General features: G+C 40.9%; 1 protein-coding gene across 1 annotated transcript; it reads right to left on the minus strand.

The window, feature by feature from the left end:
- Positions 1-1,331: 1,331 nt before the first annotated feature.
- LOC136445996 (organic cation transporter protein-like) lies at positions 1,332-16,857 on the minus strand. Its single transcript, XM_066444255.1, has 12 exons — positions 16,498-16,857; positions 12,953-13,109; positions 9,825-9,928; positions 9,189-9,343; positions 8,612-8,780; positions 8,268-8,409; positions 7,947-8,032; positions 7,269-7,412; positions 6,979-7,064; positions 6,180-6,288; positions 4,993-5,202; positions 1,332-4,588 (listed from the first exon to the last, which is right to left on the minus strand). The coding sequence occupies exons 1-12, from the start codon at positions 16,767-16,769 to the stop codon at positions 4,444-4,446; spliced, it is 1,779 nt and encodes a 592-aa protein (XP_066300352.1). The 5' UTR covers positions 16,770-16,857; the 3' UTR covers positions 1,332-4,443.
- Between the last annotated feature and the right edge of the window lie 1,288 nt (positions 16,858-18,145).

The following is an 18,145-nucleotide window of genomic DNA, read 5'->3' on the forward strand; positions in this document are numbered from 1 at the left end:
TGGAAAAGTATCACATTTCGTCATGATCACAAGTTCCACTTCTTAACAGGGCTAGACAAATGTCTTTAATGGTGGTTTTAAACAGGCTTGTGCCACAGCTGGTAAGAGCTAACACCAGTACAAGAGGGAAAAAGCAAACTCATGGGAAAGAATACTGGTTTATCAGAGATTTGTTGAGAAAAAAATCATGCAACACAACACGTGCCACCTTGAAGCCCCCCCCCCCCCCCCCCCCCCAACGTCATAGCAAACATGTGGAAAGGTACTGGCATCGCCAGAACACATGTTAGACAGTAGGTGAGTTTTTAGTACCCTCTAAAGGCCTTGAGATACTCAAGAGCGCCGTCAAAGTTGACCATTCTGGAAAGACTTGTAGAAACGTTGGTGTAGAGAGGATTTCATGGCACGCTTTCTTCTGGGGCATGAACTTTGTACTGATTACGCATGATCTGACCTGGTAAACATAGCATTTCTATAGGTAGCGAACCGTGTTTATTCATACACTTTGATGTACTTGAACTTATAGTATCTTAGGTAGGGACGCTTCTAACAGCCTCTTTGTATTGTGAAGTTGAGTTACGTGCAGCGGCATGCAGATTAAAAAGATTAACGACCAAGGCTTCAAACACGTGACTCTATCAAGCATCAAGTTCCTTTGTGGGGGTAGAACTTGTCTTCCACAGATATCTCTCAGCCTAAACGGACCAAAGGATAGTCAATACAAATAGGGCTTCGGAACTAGTTACCCTTAAGTGGAAATAAATGTAACTATCAAATGATCTACCTAGCATATAACAATACAATACAACATTCAATATCATAGTATAGGAAACCTTTGACTTTCTGCATCTGTAATGTTAGGCTTTATATTTTACATAATATGCATCATTTTTGTGAATTTCACATTAACCACATCTCGTCATAATCACAACTTCCACTCCAAAACAGGTGTAGCACTGTCTCTAACTGTGGCTGTAAACAGCCTGTGCCAAACAACTGGTAGAAGCTAACGTTACCACCAGTACAAAAACTCATGGGAAAGAATACTGGTTTATAAGAGTTTTGTAGAGGAAAGTATACAGCACATTACAAAGACTTTTGTTTGCTGATCTTCTGCTCACTACTCTGCAGTAGGAGCGAGCATTATGAAACCGACGTATGAAACGCCGATTCTGGACTCTGTGTGCTACCTGTCAGTAGTAGGAACACCAAGTAACTGGTTTGAAATAAAGGCATGACATTTCACATGTGTCAAGCTATACAATTACCTCTTCGAAAATGCCTTGACTTTTGTGGGCCTAAACTTTAGCAAAGCAGACTTACGGGTTCAGTGCTGTAGCAGTTATGTTTTATTTTCAATCGTGGGATGCCCTGATACTTCTATTCTATACAAGAAGCACTGCTTTCTATACCTTCAGCTTACATCATAAGATATTCATAATCAAAGAAAAAAATAGAACTTATCTGAGACGAATTGGATCTAAAACGGAATTAAGAGCAGAAGCTAGAACAGGCGCTCTATTCTCTTTTTCTTTCACAATCAAATGCCTATATTATTACTATATATACATATCTATACATATATATAGATATGTATATACATATGTAATATGACAAATACTAGCTAGACAGGTACTGGTACTGGGAAAATGTTGCATAGCCACGGTTGTCATGTAGATAAAATCTGATTTTAGAAATATAACTTTTATTGCATACAATGTTCATGCACTTACTGTTATTTTTTGCACCAATCACCTTGCCTTTTTTTTCTATAACGTGCTATTGTGAACAAAAGTCACTAGATAGAAAATCACTATTAGCAATCCAGTCCAGTGACCAATCAGTGGTTCACAGCTGCCAAGTGTTCTTGCTTTTGTAGGAGCTAGCGATTGGCACGGGTCTTGAAGGATTGAAGGCCGCATGTGCTAATGTCTTGGACCACACTGTCTGCTGGGAGTACATTCCAGGTGCTGACTGATGCATGTACAAATGTCCTGCCTGTTGTGTGAGTTCGGGAGACAGGTTCGGTGAGAGCGTGTCTTGGCATAGCTTGGCTGGAGCGTGTTGTACGTCTGAGTATGAACGGCTGAGGCAGCAACCTCTACAGGTCTGGTGGGCACTGGTTGGTGTGCATCTTGTAGAGTAAGGATACAGCGGCCACCTGGCGTCTATGGTGAAGTGACGGGATGGTAAATTTGAGTCTGGCCTGTTTGTTGTTCGTTCATGCCTATGATGCGGAGTGCCTTTCTCTGGATGAAGCCCAGGAGCTTTAGTGAGGTGGTAGGGGAACTCATTCAGCACAGTGATGCATATTCCATGATGCTGCGTACCTGAGCCTTGTAGTGTTGCTCTTCCTTTGGCGTTGAGCTTGTGGGCAACTCGCCTCAAAGCTCCAAGCCTCTGACCTGCTCTAGCTGCAATGTTAACGTTGGAGATGTGTTTGGTCCATTTCATTTGAGCTTATTGTCGATTGTTACCCCTAGTATTTCCAGCTCGTCCTTCTCGGCTAGTTTGGTGTTGCCGAAGACGAGATCCATCTTAGTTGGGCACCTCTTGCGAGAGATGGTCATGGCTTTGCATTTTGTGGGTTCAAAAGTCACTTTCCATTTGCCAGCCCAACATCTCATTCTTTCAAGGTCTCTGTTTAAGCTGGCAGTAGTAGTGCTACTGTCGTTGGTTGTTCTGATTACACAGTACAGAGTGGAGTCATCTGCATACAGGTATAGGGGGTTCTCACATTCATCCCCAAGGTCATCAATGTAAACTGAGAACAGCAGGGGTCCCAGGATGGAGCCTAAGGGAACAGAAGCGTTGATAGGTGTGGTGGTTGATGACTGGCCAGATAGGACTACTTTCATGGAACGATTAAGGAGATAGCTCGAGATCCAGGTCAGCAACTTGCCAGAGATACCCTTGCTCTTGAGTTTTGAGCACAACTCATTGTGCCACACTTTATCAAAGGCACCCTTGATGTCCAGGGCAATGTGACGCACTTCATACCCTCTGTCCAGAGCATTGGACCAATGCTGGGAAAGGATGGTGAGAATGTCAGCTGTACTCTGATGGGGTCTGAATCCGAACTGCCTGTCTGAGATCAGCTTGTTCTGCAGTAGGTACTTATGGAGTTGGGCCTGTACCGCTGGCTCCATGACTTTGCTTATGTTTCTAAGGAGTAAGATCGGACGGTACATAGCAGGGTTGGACTTTGAGTCTCTTTTGTGGATGGGGATGTGACGCACATTTCCACTGGTCTGGGAATGTTCCATGGGCAAAGCACAGTTGAAACAGGAACTGTGCTTTGCCCATTACTATATATAAGAATGGGCCAGCCTTGAAGTGCTCCCAATGACCTTTGACCTTTTAAACTGGAAACTGGTGTATTACGCGCTGTTTACTGATTGTACACTGAGGCAAACAAAAAGCTATGAAAGTGTGCTAAGGAGGCTAAGGAACAAAGTTCAGTGCTTTGAATTCCCTGCTACAGGACAAGCATGACAGTTCCAAGAATGGGGACTTAACTCTAGTAGCCAATGAACTTTATTCCCTTTGAGCGCTACTTGGGTCTAGCCTATAGGCAAACACTGTGTTGACCTGCTCATTTTTTAATCTACAGGGGCAACTCCCAGGGTCACTAGGCAATCTGTGAGGTAGATTCAACTTATCATGTGAAGAAATTAGCGAAACCTAAACTTTTTCACAGTTCCGAGCCTTCAATAAGGACTACTGAATATAATGATTTGCTACTAAAACACTAACGTTACCACCATGGCAAACATGTAACGTTATATGAACAGCATTTTGATGTGATGTCCAGTGCGTGTTGGTTTAGTAACATTTTATGATTATGAAAAACGACTTTTGATTCAGCTCACAGTGACGAAAATATGTGGGCTTAGAAACGGAAGGGGTGGTATTATCACTTTCATTATCATGTGATGGGACAAGTTGAAAGTCTCATGTACTTAAGAAGTGTGGTGATTAGAAAAATCAACTTGGCGACGGTGTTTGATGTTAGCCTAATTTGCATGATTTATGCATGAAGCACCTTCACCTAAGTGACACATGCCCAAAATATGAAATATCAACTATTTACAATTGGCGCGTTTTAGAGTTTTCTCATCAGTTATGCAACTACGGACCTCATCCGCGTTGATGATATCTGTGATCTTCTATGCGTCAGTAAGCAATAGGTCAGGTGATAGAAACTGGTAGTTCCACGACTTTATGAAGAGATACAACATTTGATGCTTCAAGGTGAAGGTGATGTTATTTTTTTCGATCATAGTTATGTGGTTGAAATTTACAAAAGTGTTCTTTAAGAGATCTGATGTGAGATCAACCTTACATACGTACATAACAAGAGGACTATTTTCCTTGTACTGTTGAATGCCCAGTGTATGGAAAAAGGGATGAATGTTGTCTCTGAACGGCGAACTCATAACTTCACAGCGAAGTCACCTCCATGTTCTTTTCGGACGACTGGTTTGAGACAGAACCGTTTTCTGCACTGCCCGGTGTATCATGGGAGAATGCCTGATTTACTTTGCTTCCGGTTGCTTCGTAGCTCTTAGAACTCTTTGGCTTTCTCCTGGACAAAAAATAGTACATGCGCATAGTTTTACTTAAAACAATTGTGAAATCTGCACTTTATGTGCTGGTGAATCAGCAGCTACGGCTCATCCTCTACCGCATCATCAGTTTTGTTATTTACCAAGACTTTATGTGTGAATGATGGAATAAATCGTGGGCCTTGGATTCCTATTTGATATCGAAATCAGCATTTACCGACTTTTGCAAGAAAAGGATATACATAATCCTCAGAAGTGGCAAGCTAATGCACAAAAAACAAGAACACAGCAAATTATGTTTTCCCACGATGTTCTTAGAACCTAATCTGAAAAAAAAACAATGGTGCTGGATCATCCACTGCAAAGAAACAACAGACAACTTTATTCAAAAGACACTATGTCTGTTTAGAGTAGATGTACTCACTTTCCGAAGTTTTCCCCATCCTCCAGGGTGACCGGAAGCTCTGCACCGAGCGTTTCCGGTAGAAGTAGTGCTGCCAGGGCGGCCAGAAAGGACAGCGCTCCGAAGATGATGTAGGGGAGAGGACCCCACACACTCTTGGACAGCTCCACGTACGGTGAGATGATCCCACCTACGCGAGCAAACATGGACGAGGCCCCCACACCCACATTCCTATGGAAATCGAGGGGTTTCAGTGATGCTCCCTTAAAAAGAATGCCGGCGTTTGACGAGTCACTTGCAATAGAGAGTAAATTTTTTGCTTGATTTGCTGATTAGCTCAGTGCTTACACTGTCAGCCTATAGTCATTCTGACAAATGCACAATTGAATTATGTTTTTTGGTTAAGTGACAAAGGTCATAATCAATATACTTTATTCCATTCTATAGCAAACAATTAAGGGTTAATGACCCGCCCCGAGGTGTATATGGTGTCATAACGCCTGGTCATGTGCTATAACCACCGAATTAAACCACCGAGTGAGCGAAGCGAACGAGGTGGTTTTATGAGGTTGGTATAGCACATGACCAGGCGTTATGACACCATATACACCGAGGAAGAGGCGGGGCATTAACGTTATTATCATATAGCTTATCCAAACTGACCCATATAAGAGTAGACAATTCCTGTATGACGCATTTACATTTGTCCTTTTTGAACAGAAGATGATAGATTTCATTTTGAAAACCAACATTTCTATAGATGATATTTGATAATATTGCAATATTGGCATGTCAAATCTTTTTCAAATCTAGTACATGTATCTATTATCATCATTCCTCCCTGCTGGGTGTTCTTTTGACAATGCAGTGGACGGCTCCACTTACAGTTCCGCCCGTTTAGATTTGAAATGGTTTATTCTATTTTGTCATATGCTTACAAACGATTTGATTTATTTTAAGATAGTAAACATTTTTGGGAGCAAATAAACATTATATGAATGTTAACAAAAAGAGGACCTCCCCCTCTATAATGGGAGGAATGATGACATAATGGGAGGAATGATGATCACAGGTGTGTTATGGCGATTAACACATGGGCAATGGAGGCTTCTAATTGGTTGACGCCATCTGGCTATGTAATAATGATATCTGAACAATGTAAAGAGAAAAGCAACTAGTGTCTATCAGCCTTCCGCCAGTGAACGTACCTGATCATAGTAGGGTACAGCTCCGCAGTCCACAGGTAGATGATGTTGAAGCCAGCGGTGAGACCGAACTTACCAATCATGGCCAAGGTGATGGACAGCGGGTTCAGACCTGAAACAGCATATTGTAGAATAAAGTTTTACTTATCAGGGAGATTCCCCCATGCAGGCCCCCGGTCTCCTTAGTGTTCTGGCCCGTCTACTTCTGGAAAGTGACGTCAGGAGATGCAGCAGTCGGTATCGCCCACCGTCCTTGTTCAGTGGTTGATGAAATCATGTTTAGGGCTCTAAATCGTCACTTTGTCCAAGATGGTGACATTTTCCAGTTACTCAATGGAGATATGTTGTGACAAACTCTGAAGAAGCTGAACTGTAACTCTTGCGTTCCAGTAATCTAGTCTTCAGTAATACTTTCAGTTTCACCTATGCACGACTCCAAGCATGTTTGACAAAATTCACTAATTTAGGTTCACATGTTGGAGTGACTGGCGGGTACATTGGCTTTAGTGGATGAAGCGAGCAGGCCAGAATACCCGTAGCTTGAGACCGAGGCTTCGGCGACAAATCGTCATGGTTAGTAGATTTCCCTTGTGCTAGACTACAAATTTCCAACCTTAAATCTATTATGTCTTCTAACCAACACAGAATGATGAACTTCCATTTTACAGTAAAAATGTCGATTTCATCTTGATTCAGATTTCTTTACATCTATATTCTTTCTTTATCTTTGAATTCTTGCCCAACTAAGCCCATTAAAGCCTTTATGAGGGAAGTGGCTTCCTTACACCAGGTCATTACTTACGTTCCGGTAGGAACGGCGCTGTGAGGAATGGACATATCATACAGCCCACAGCTCCGATCATCATGTAAGCGGCATGTGTCTTTCGTCTGTAACAAACGGATTATTGATTAGCTTTCCTCAACATTCAACTTTGAAAAATACAAAAGAACAATCATGACAATCAACCGGACAAAATATTCACATTTCCCTTTTTTTCTACTTCTGAAACAGAAACTGCACAAGCACCAATCATTTTCCACTTTGACGTTCCGGGCTCCGATACCAATGCTAAAAAGGAAATATAGCCTTACCGTCCGAAAGTATCGACGACATAGATAGAGGAGATGTAAGCTGGTATTTCCACCACACCACCGATGAAGAAGTTGAGGTAGTCGTCCCCTCCAAGGTTGGAAGTGTTGAGGGATAGGCCGTAGTACACTAATGTAATCACCAGCCTAAGAGAGACAATTGTCATGTTTGTATATTGTTATCATTTTTTTTTTCAATTACGGTGAAGTCTTATCTCAAAGATCCCCAAGTCACTCAATGAATACTAGTCTGTAACCGTAAAATCTACGTAATGTAGTCCTTAGGCCATGTTTATTTGATTATATGGACGACATCCGCGCGCCCATAAATTTTCGTCCGTTTAAAAAAAAAGAGTTTTCGGCCACACCATAAATCATACAAAGCAGCTGCAAAATGAGAAAATATATGCTGTGAATTGCAAAAAATATTTCGGAAAACGGATACTAGTGTCAAAGTCAATTCCAAAGTCAAAGAAGAACATGTGAAAGAACAAATTAATAATCTATTGTTCGGTATGCCCTACTCTGTGTATTAGATTTTGTTCATCCTTCCTGACCCCGTAGATTTCATAACAAAGGCAACTTTTTTTTTCCAATTTTTTTTTTTTCATTCGCACGTTCGCATCAGTTTTGGGGTTCCCAGAGGATGCCATCCATAAAATCAAATCAACATGGTCTTACCAGTTGAAAAAAATCAGCAGAGATTTTTTGGCCATGTTGGGTGTCCGCACCAGGTCGATGATCGTGTGCGTTCGCGCATCTTTCGGCTGCGAAACAAAATAAAGGAATTAGTATATATATATATATGATACGTACAATTAAAATAATGGAGAGGTATACATCTTGTCCATCATCATACATATTACATCGCTACCTGACGGTTTGTTACCACTGAGGATCGAATACATATAACGGTTATATCGAGTCTACCACGCTAGCAACGTACATACCACTGCAATGATGTCACACATTGTTAGCATACTCCATGAATGAAATACGTACCTCATTATCCTCAATTGTCTTGGTTGTGAAAACCTCATCTGGCAGGGTGACCCCATTGACCTTGGCTGCCCTCCGCATAATGGCGGCCACTTCCTCGTCACGACCTTTGGACAGCAGCCATCTTGGAGACTCAACGATCAGGCTGCAAATGGAGGATCGACAAGGATGACGCCCTCGTTATGCAGATAATATTTCTACACAAAGGCTGGAGCCAGAAATATCTTGAAGTCATTGCAGGCGACAATGGATACATTGATGCGCAAAGAAAGCAAATAGCGAAATTACATCTTTACATTTTCCAATAATGACCATTGAATGCTATATTTGTACTGATCTCTACTCACGGGTAAGCGAAGATGAAGACTGCATTTGGTAAACTGATGACAAGTTGTAAAGTCCTCCAGTCCCTGATGAAGTACGCTAGGAGTGCCATGAGCATGTAACCAATGGCGAAGAATATCTGGATGAGAGTTCCCGCCCATGTCCTCAGGCTGGGAGCCACGAGTTCCGTACCTGTGCACACAGATAACATCGTCATTGTATAGCAGTTTCGAATAATTTGATCTGGCCACTATTGCCAGCGTGTTATAGACAGGGCAGTTAACGTTACATGTATGTCATTGATTGCATATTATGTGCTTGTTCGGAGAACAATGTACGATGCACTTTACATCATGCAGACGATCATAATGATGTTTATTTATTTATTGTTTAACCGATGACCATTGCTAAAAGAATACCTAAAGTCTATGCGCATATCTAAACTAACATAGAGAAGTAGAAAACTGGAATTGTCTATGATGGGGATAGGACTGGAAAATGTATTTCATGATGACGCCAATCTCAGCAGTCTAAGGTTATAATAGAATATTTCTTCGCTAGAATCAAACTATCTAAGGACATTTTGTGCATATCTAGTACCTATGACGAAGCCTGGTAGGAATACAGCGGACGTGGTGGCGCCGACTAGAGCTCGGAACACGACGAAGAATGTATAATTGGGGGAAAACGCGACAGCAACGCCAAAACCCAGCTGGAGGAACAGGCCGATGAAAAGCGTCTTCTTCCTGCCGATCCTACAGGTCAGCGTGTAGATAGGATGTAAGGAAGATTTGAAAAGGTCTTCACAAAGCATTTTGCACAAGTGAATTATTCAATAATGATAACTATGACAACGTAGACCTCTTTAAGATCAAGTTAAGTTCGACTTCCGTGCGATGCACCTCTTTTAAAGTATCTAGTAGTAGTGATAAACATACACGGGAAATAGAAATCCGACCAGCGCTAGTAATATGTATTCAAGACAAAGAAAATAATTACAGTAAAACTGTGGAAATTACGAGACGGTCAAAGTACAAGGTACAGTTATGTTGTAAATTTGCAAATTTAGATTCATTTCCAAATCATACGTTTCATATTTTTCTTGATTGGAAAGGCTCATTACGCTGAGTGCTCTCCGATCTTGTAACTGTATTCGAGATTTGTATGGGTTGGAAAAAAAACTGGAAACCTTCATAAGGCTCTTGGATAAGCAAGCTTCATCATGGGATGACCTACATGTCTGAGAGTTGTCCAAAACCCACAGCTCCGATCAGCACCCCCACCATGTACATGGACTGGGCGAACTGGTTCAACTCATTGCTGTCACACACCAGGTCGAACTGGACAGGAAAGTAAATAACAAACACGTAAGCAGTTAACATACGTATACAGGAATGGTTTAATACGGTTACTTTTAATAGCAAAACACCTTCAGAAATAATGTTGGAATGTAACAGGACTTAACGTTGACCATCCCATTACAACAGCAATATCCCCTCCAAAATTGTTTCTAATAGGTTCAATACCATGTTGTCGTATCATGCTAACATGTCACAGTTGTTTGTTCATTATATAAACCTTTTAAGTCCGTGCCAGAAGACTAATTCAAACATGACAACGTAACTATATAACATCGTAATCAATCTTCAAATAAAAACAATCAACTAGTGACATGAGTCTGAATATAAGTAGTTTTTAATCGTTAAGTTTGCAATGTGCCCAGGTACCAAAATACGGACGGGGTGAGGTGGTCGAAATGTCCTTAGTCTACCGCAGGACAAACGTCACAACAAGGGCTCAGTGTGCGTGGAACTCACAGTACATGAGCAACATCTAATTTTGTCCAACAATAACATCCATATGCTTATTCAAAAGAAACAGCATAGAATAAATTTCAGTTTTTCCACATCAACCAAGTGTGCAATCATCATGCAATAGCAAGATTGTTCATGCTCATATGTGAAAAAAGGTACATTTCTCGTGTATTATCAGACAAAACATCTAAAATACAGGGAAGACAGTCTTCTCTTTACTGCAGATTGTGTATTTCACGTTTCTACCAGTACGGATTTCAACGGAGGTTGAACGCGCGTGCCTCTTAAGCTTTTTTTTTACTATTTTACAATTCAATGCATTAACAAATAATGTTATTGATGGTGAATCTATTCATTTTTACAACAAAAACGTGCTTAGGTGTGAATAATTCCTGCTCTTTCATAATCTAAGTAAAAAGATAAGAAGGGTCGCGTTTTACACTAACGGTATTGACTTTAAACCTGTAATTTGGCCGCCTTCTTTTCTTTTGAAAAATAGCACAATGATAACAAGCTGCATAATATCAAAGTAACTATGCCTCCAAGAATATATAAAGAGTACAACCCAGAAAGTCTATATTTTGAAAACTGCATATTTTGCTGGGGCTGAATGGACCACACTCGGACTCAACACAGACGTCCCTCCATAATTTCCACAGAATCCACAATTTCCGTAAATAAATAGAGGTTACAGTAGATGCTTACTGACACAGTCACGGAAGGAATGTTTTCGGATCAAAAATGTTCAAAATACACGTTTGGGTGTATGACGGTTAAACCTGAACGTTGACTACAGATTTCTCAGCGTTGGCCGCTAACTAAAGACGGCTACCCTTTGCTGTGGCATCGATGGGAGTTTTGATAGGCGTGACATTAAACCGGTTCGCGCCAGTATTCCATTCGTAACGGCATACCTACATTACAGGGAACTAGAGTTCCACGACCTCATACCTTCGCCAAATGATTTTGACCTTTATGACTAACGTATCAGGAGTGTTTGTCATCAATTATAAATCATACCAGTTGATCTTCTTCACCCAAAAAAGCAAAAGTATGAGCTTAAGAAAGAAGGTTATGCTAAGAAAGTAACATTTATCATGAATTATGCAAATGAGGTCCTTATTAGCATAATTTGATTCAACGATGTTCACATTCACATAACTTCGAAATGACACAAGTATGAAATTGCCATCATGATCCTGTATGGAATTATAGTAGTTTCTCATTAATTATGCAAATTAGGCCTACATTTGCATATTTTTCATCTCAGTAACAAATGTCACATATTTCAATAGTCATATCATGGAACACAGCGTGTTTGTAAAATTGCCCCATTAATTATGCAAATTAGAATCTAATTTGCATAATTATCATCCAATCATACAAAGCTTCACGTAAGCTATCTACATACCAAAAATCATTACCATCCATCAAGCCCATCTTGAGTTATAGTATTTTCTCATTAATTATGCAAATGAGGTCTTCAGCTGCATAATTGATATCTATTAATATTTCTCTCTTCTTCAGTTACATATGTCACATGTTTGAGAGTCCTATCCTGGAATTTGGCGGATGTATAAACTTTCCTCATTAATTATGCAAATTAGATACTGATTTGAATAATAAGTATCTAATTATGTACATCATCACTCAAGCTATCTACTTACCAAAAATCATAACCATCCATCAAGCCCTTCTTGAGTTATTCCCTTTCAAAGTCTGAACCAAAACCTGCTCCTGCAGTTCCAAAAAAGCCGCTAGGGGGCCAAAACCTATACCACTTACTCTCTGTCTGAAGAGCTATCTACCACTCAAAAATCAGTTCCATAGCTTGTCCAGAACACGAGATATCGAAACAAGAAGTTCCGCTGCAGTACCGTAACAAGCCGCTAGGGGACCCAAAATCTAATCATTTCCTTGTCTCATCAAGACCTACCCACCTACCAAATATCAAGACAATCCATCCAAGCCTTCTCGAGTTATGCTGGTGGTTACAAACATACATACATACATACAAACGCTACCCTCTGCATAACCTTCTCGGCGAAGGTAACAATACGCTGAATCATGTCTGACTACCAACCTCGGTTGATAAGGGAGACCAGTATGGGTCATACCAACCTCGGCTGATAAGGGAGACCAGTATGGGTCATACCAACCTCGGCTGATAAGGGAGACCAGTATGGGTCATACCAACCTCGGCTGATAAGGGAGACCAGTATGGGTCATACCAACCTTGGCTGATAATGGAGACCAGTATGGGTCATACCAACCTCGGCTGATAAGGGAGACCAGTATGGGTCATACCAACCTCGGCTGATAAGGGAGGGCCGGGGTGGGGGCTATGAAAATGGGAAGTTTGTTAAAGATTGGTATTTCTGGGAGATTATTCTATAAAGAAAAGATGCAGTGTGGCGAAAATTGCACAAAGTCTTTATCTGTCGTATATTTCAACACAATATATTTTAACACCGTCGTAGAGTCTATCATTTGCCCCAGGTTGGGCTTTAGAAGAAGGTTCTGAAAACCCTGGGCTGTATCATGACTTACCTCGGTAAAGATGCTGCTGTGATACTGGCTCCTGTCGTACCAGTAACCATGGTTACATGATGACGTGTTCACGTCATTGAAGTAGCCGAGGGTTGTTGCATTCACAGCATCAAACGGACAGTCAACTGTTAACAGGCTCTCATTCGTAACGGCATACCTACAACAGGGAACAACACGCTGAATCATGACAGACAACCAATTACGGTATGGCTAGCTGTATATCAAGGTCTCATTCATGAGTTTTTTCGCCCCATAGACTTACATGTTATGATACGTGTTTTACATGGGCGCGTTCGTAATGAAGCTATAGGAAATGCACCAATGTCATGTGAAAAAATTGCCAAATACCGGTAGGCATTCAATTCCTTTTTATGGCTATTACAAACTGCAATTAGCTACACCCCTCAAAAGGCACTTTCCAGCTGGAAGCGCATGACCGCATCACTCAAAATGCACGGCTGTGCTCGTCCGACCTCGCGTGCAGCTGCCGAAATTTACCTGCTAATTTCTTCAGACTCTTGAGATAAGTTGGGCTGGCTAAAAGGAAATCTCCCACCGATATAAACACACGTTCATGTAGCCGATTTTTTTTGGGAACGGATTCTAAATCTTTTAGAGTAATACATAAATGAAATCTTAAGCTAGATAGCCTTTCTAGTACAATGATGATACAGCACTATTTGTATTTCACACGGAAGTAAATCTGATATATGCGATATTTAGAATTGGATTATGTGATACTTGGATATGTGATATATAGAATTAGATTGTTTTCTGTACGATGTTTTTTGGTCGTATAAGTCTTAGCCCTAAGCAATACCATTTATCACCAGATAAAAACACTTCCCACCTACGGCAAAGTATGCAGTACATTTATTTACAACATCAGCATAGTGCTGTTCAAAACAATTCCGAACGTTTGTCTAATTCTCTATGCAATAAATAATTGAAAACTACCTTTCAAACTTGACATACGTAGATCAATTGCAAAGCTAAGAGTTGGATGTCATATATTCATATAGAATCCTCTGGATCAAAGGGTTTGTCCATTTTGTGCAGAACGACTAGACGATGGATATCATTTTCGAATTAAATGTCCCAAATATCATGATATGCGTAGTGCAGCATATACATGTCTGTCGTCTTCAAGACCAGACTTTCCACCAATAGACCAAGTTCAATGCTCTATCTTTTAGGCAACTGGACAAAGATATTGGTTGCCATCAAAAACGTCTGACTCTTTAGAGAATTTATCTAGTAGCCTTATTTATTTTGTATCATATAATAATGCAATTCTATCCCCTATATTCCATAATGATAAATCATGAATTACGGTTTCTAAACGAATTTGTATTTTCACAGGTTTACTGTGCACCACCTTGAATTTGTCTGTTTTATAATACTAGTGACTGAAACAAAAGCTAAATTAAACTTGAAATTTGAAATATGACGCTACTACGTATCTTATTTATTTTCTAGACTGACTGACAGACAGAGACATATTAGCTACGCCAAAAAAGCAATTACTCAAACAACTGGATATGATTTTGGAAACGGTCAGACGTTTCAAGTAGCATCCACTACTTTTCGTCAGTGACTGTGAGCAAGATCAGTTGAACAGCAGGTTTATAACCACGAACTATGAATTGATATGCATATAGGAGCTATTGTCCCCTTTTACTTCAACCTTGTCTTGAGTTGTCTAATTCGCTTTCTATTGGACTATCTAAAAATTTGTCTTCTCCCTATTTGCATATCAATTCATAGTTCGTGGTTATAAACCTGCTGTTCAACTGATCTTGCTCACAGTCACTGACGAAAAGTAGTGGATGCTACTTGAAACGTCTGACCATTTCCAAAATCATATCCAGTTGTTTGAGTAATTGCTTTTTTGGCGTATCTTATTACCTGGATGTCTCATCTTCATCGACGTATCAAGAGAGACATATTAGGACCAAGAATATGCTGATTTTCCGTTTTCTGTTGTTCAAAGTTGTTGTAATTCTTTCATCTATCAAAGCGTATTTCTTTACTTATACTTCTTTCAACTTATCAAAGCATAACAGGTGTTTAAAAAATCTTAAACTTGTACTACGACTGGTCACGGTCGGCTTGCTTAGTAAACACATCACAAAGTAGATGACGTCATGTTGACTCGCGCATTCCTCCCCTGGGGCGCGAAGAAAGGTTAAGTAGCCATGTTTTCCGGCCGACTTACATAACTATCATTGCATGAGCTGGGCTACCTGTAAATGCAAAGAGCGGACCACCATCAAGAGAAACAAAGTGTTGTCTTCTTTTCGCCACCATTGCTTGCGTGGCAACTTTTCCACCAATCAGGGCACACAAGCGTGATATGTATTGATACGAGGGGAATAACGAACAATTAAGACATTAATGATTGTCTGGCCAAGTGACCCTGTGTTGTCCTTAACCAGGCGTTACTAGTATCGTTCTGGCACAATCATGACGCGGGTGGAAAGTACGGCCACCCCGATGGCAACATCGTCAACAACAAATCCCCTTTCGTGAAGCCTGTCGACGAAACACAAAAGGAAAAAAGTAACAACCTTTCATTTTTCAAATTGGCCGAGGGCAAAAGTTCGCTGGGCGCGTAACAAATATTTGCAGGCGTCTCCATGTTTGAAAAGCGGCAGGTCAAAAGTTGGACTATCTTATCAAGAACATGGAGAGGTACAGAAGGAGGTCACTGGGCGGGGTTATAGTTTATTTTCCACAGAAAAATACATGAAAAAAATATCTAAATATTTAAAGATGTTGCGTGAAACTGGATAACATATGATGTATCAAAATCACTTTTCCTACATATATGCACGCTGAGAATATCTACACATTGATTATAGTTTGGTTGCATGTCGGCGCTCATCTATATTTCTTTTCCTCTCCCTTCAGTTTGGAAAACTACGTTACTATGAACAATTTCGAACCGGTGGACTGTACCCGGATGTCCGTGCTACTTGTGGAGGTTGTCAGTTGGGGTTGCAATCGAATGGGACGAATGGGAAGCCGCCTGGTTCAGGAGTGGCTGTCAACTACATTTTACAGTGTGAACATTAGTACGATTAGGCTGGCAAAATTAAAATGACCATGTCGTTAGGGTTGTCGACTTAGAATAGAATCTAAATGTTCTGGGCTCGAATCTCTAGTAGGCCCTAATGGTGAATCCTTGTGAAAGGCACTTGGCACCCATTTCCTCAATCGACTCAGGTGAAGATGAGTGCATAGCTCTTTCGGATGGGGCGTAAAGCCGTGGGGTCCGTGTTCAAGGAGGGCCACACTCTGAGCACGTTAAAGAACCCACCACATTTATTGAAAAAAGAGACGGAGCCCATGCCGGTGTGAGCGGATGAAACCTAACAGTCCGGGTCTAACGCAGCTTGTACTTACTGTACAAAACTGGTGTGTTACGACTAAAGGCGGTTTACCTGTTAAGATGAACTTTACGGTAGGCTCTACTACTTTGAAGCCATCATAACTTAAATCTTATTTAGGCTGTGATTTGTATCGTGGCAACCCGTACCTACCTCCTACAACCCGAGAATTGCCAGTCTTTGGTTTCTTTGTCCTGTTCCCATGGTATGGAGTAGTTCAGCGCACAGCTGTAGTTCTCTGTCCCAGGCTCGGCGTGACGTATCTCCGGGACGTTACAGTGGAACGCCACCTTGGCGTCCAAAAACGTCATAGCGAGCATGTGGAAAGACACCGGCAACGTCAAAACACATGTTAGACAGTAGATGAGCTTTTGGTACTTTCCAAAGGCCCCGAGATACTCAAGAGCGCCGTCAAAGTCGACCATTTTGGAGCAAGTCTTGTCGACCACTTGTTCCAGATAAGCTAAGTAAAGTTGCGCTGACCGGGTGTTGCATCAACAGATGCCCGAACTTTGGACTCTTTTGCGCGTCATGTTTACTGACAAACGACTTATTAGCTAAAGGGAGCTGTGCAGAGGTACACTAGGCATTGTTCATACTTGTCTTTACTTAAAGGTGTGGTTCCTACCTCAAAATATAAGGCTACCTAATCGTTCCAGTGAACGGAGACCCACATTTTGGGGTGTCTTTCTGATTTAAGTGCTTGCACTTGAAAACGTAGCAAACATTTGACAGTACACAGCTTGGCGTATTTCAAGTAAGCACACATATTGATATACACAGCCCCTATTGGAGTATCAAAACGCCGATCCCCGATCTTTAGTATCCATTTTACTAAGCTGCATGTCGCTGTTCCTGTCATGATGACTTTACAAGTCTGCTCAGCGGTGGGATGTTCTGACATCATAGTAGCCTCATATCCAAACCATAATTCGTCAGAAAAGAAATGATTAGCCAGTAGAGTCAGTCTATGGTGAAGATCACGTTTCGCCCGCCCTTCCAAATATTTTGCCTATAGCCGGCGTAGTTAGTCTGGTAGAGACTATCCAAACCAGGCTAACGTCACAGCGTCACAGATACGACATCGATTGGAGGGAGCACCTGAACCTGTCAAGCGGTTCGTTCTATTCGACTAGACCACCATTTTGAAATACTCTGTACAACTAAATTCATTTGTATTTGTGTATACAACGATCTTTTTATTTAAAAAAAAACACATTTTATTTCACCCACCAAAGTCAAGACGAGCGTTAAACAGAACCTCTTCGATACGCAACTGTTGTGCATAAGTGTACAGCGATATATAGTAACAGAACTATGATGTATTCACACGGTCAGCAGGTCAAGTACCTTTCTGACATACATCATGCAAGGCTTTGACAGTTGCAAAGTAACGTGTTGTGACCTTCATCTGACCAGCTGTATACAGTGCTGTGCTGTAACTTTTCTGGTTTAGTAGGGATGTTTTAAAGACCCTTAGATATGAAAAAAAATATCATTTTGCGTATTGTTTTGTTACAACATATCTTACAAAGTCAACCTTGTAAAACCACAGATATTTCAGCATTGTACATTAGGCTTTTGCAAAAAACACGGCAAAAAGCAATACAAACTACTATATCCACACATTGTACATCTATCCTACATAGATATATACTAGCCTCCGTTGCAGACTCCTTCCGGCTGTTTTCTTTTTTAAGTTACAGTTTTATTATTGCATTTTTTTCTTATCGCTGGTCGGCCCTTGCCGGCCAGCAATAAGAAAAAAATGTAATAATAAAACTGTAACTTAAAAAAGAAA

This window comes from Branchiostoma lanceolatum, chromosome 12 (assembly GCF_035083965.1).
Source record: "Branchiostoma lanceolatum isolate klBraLanc5 chromosome 12, klBraLanc5.hap2, whole genome shotgun sequence".
Taxonomy (NCBI): domain Eukaryota; kingdom Metazoa; phylum Chordata; class Leptocardii; order Amphioxiformes; family Branchiostomatidae; genus Branchiostoma; species Branchiostoma lanceolatum.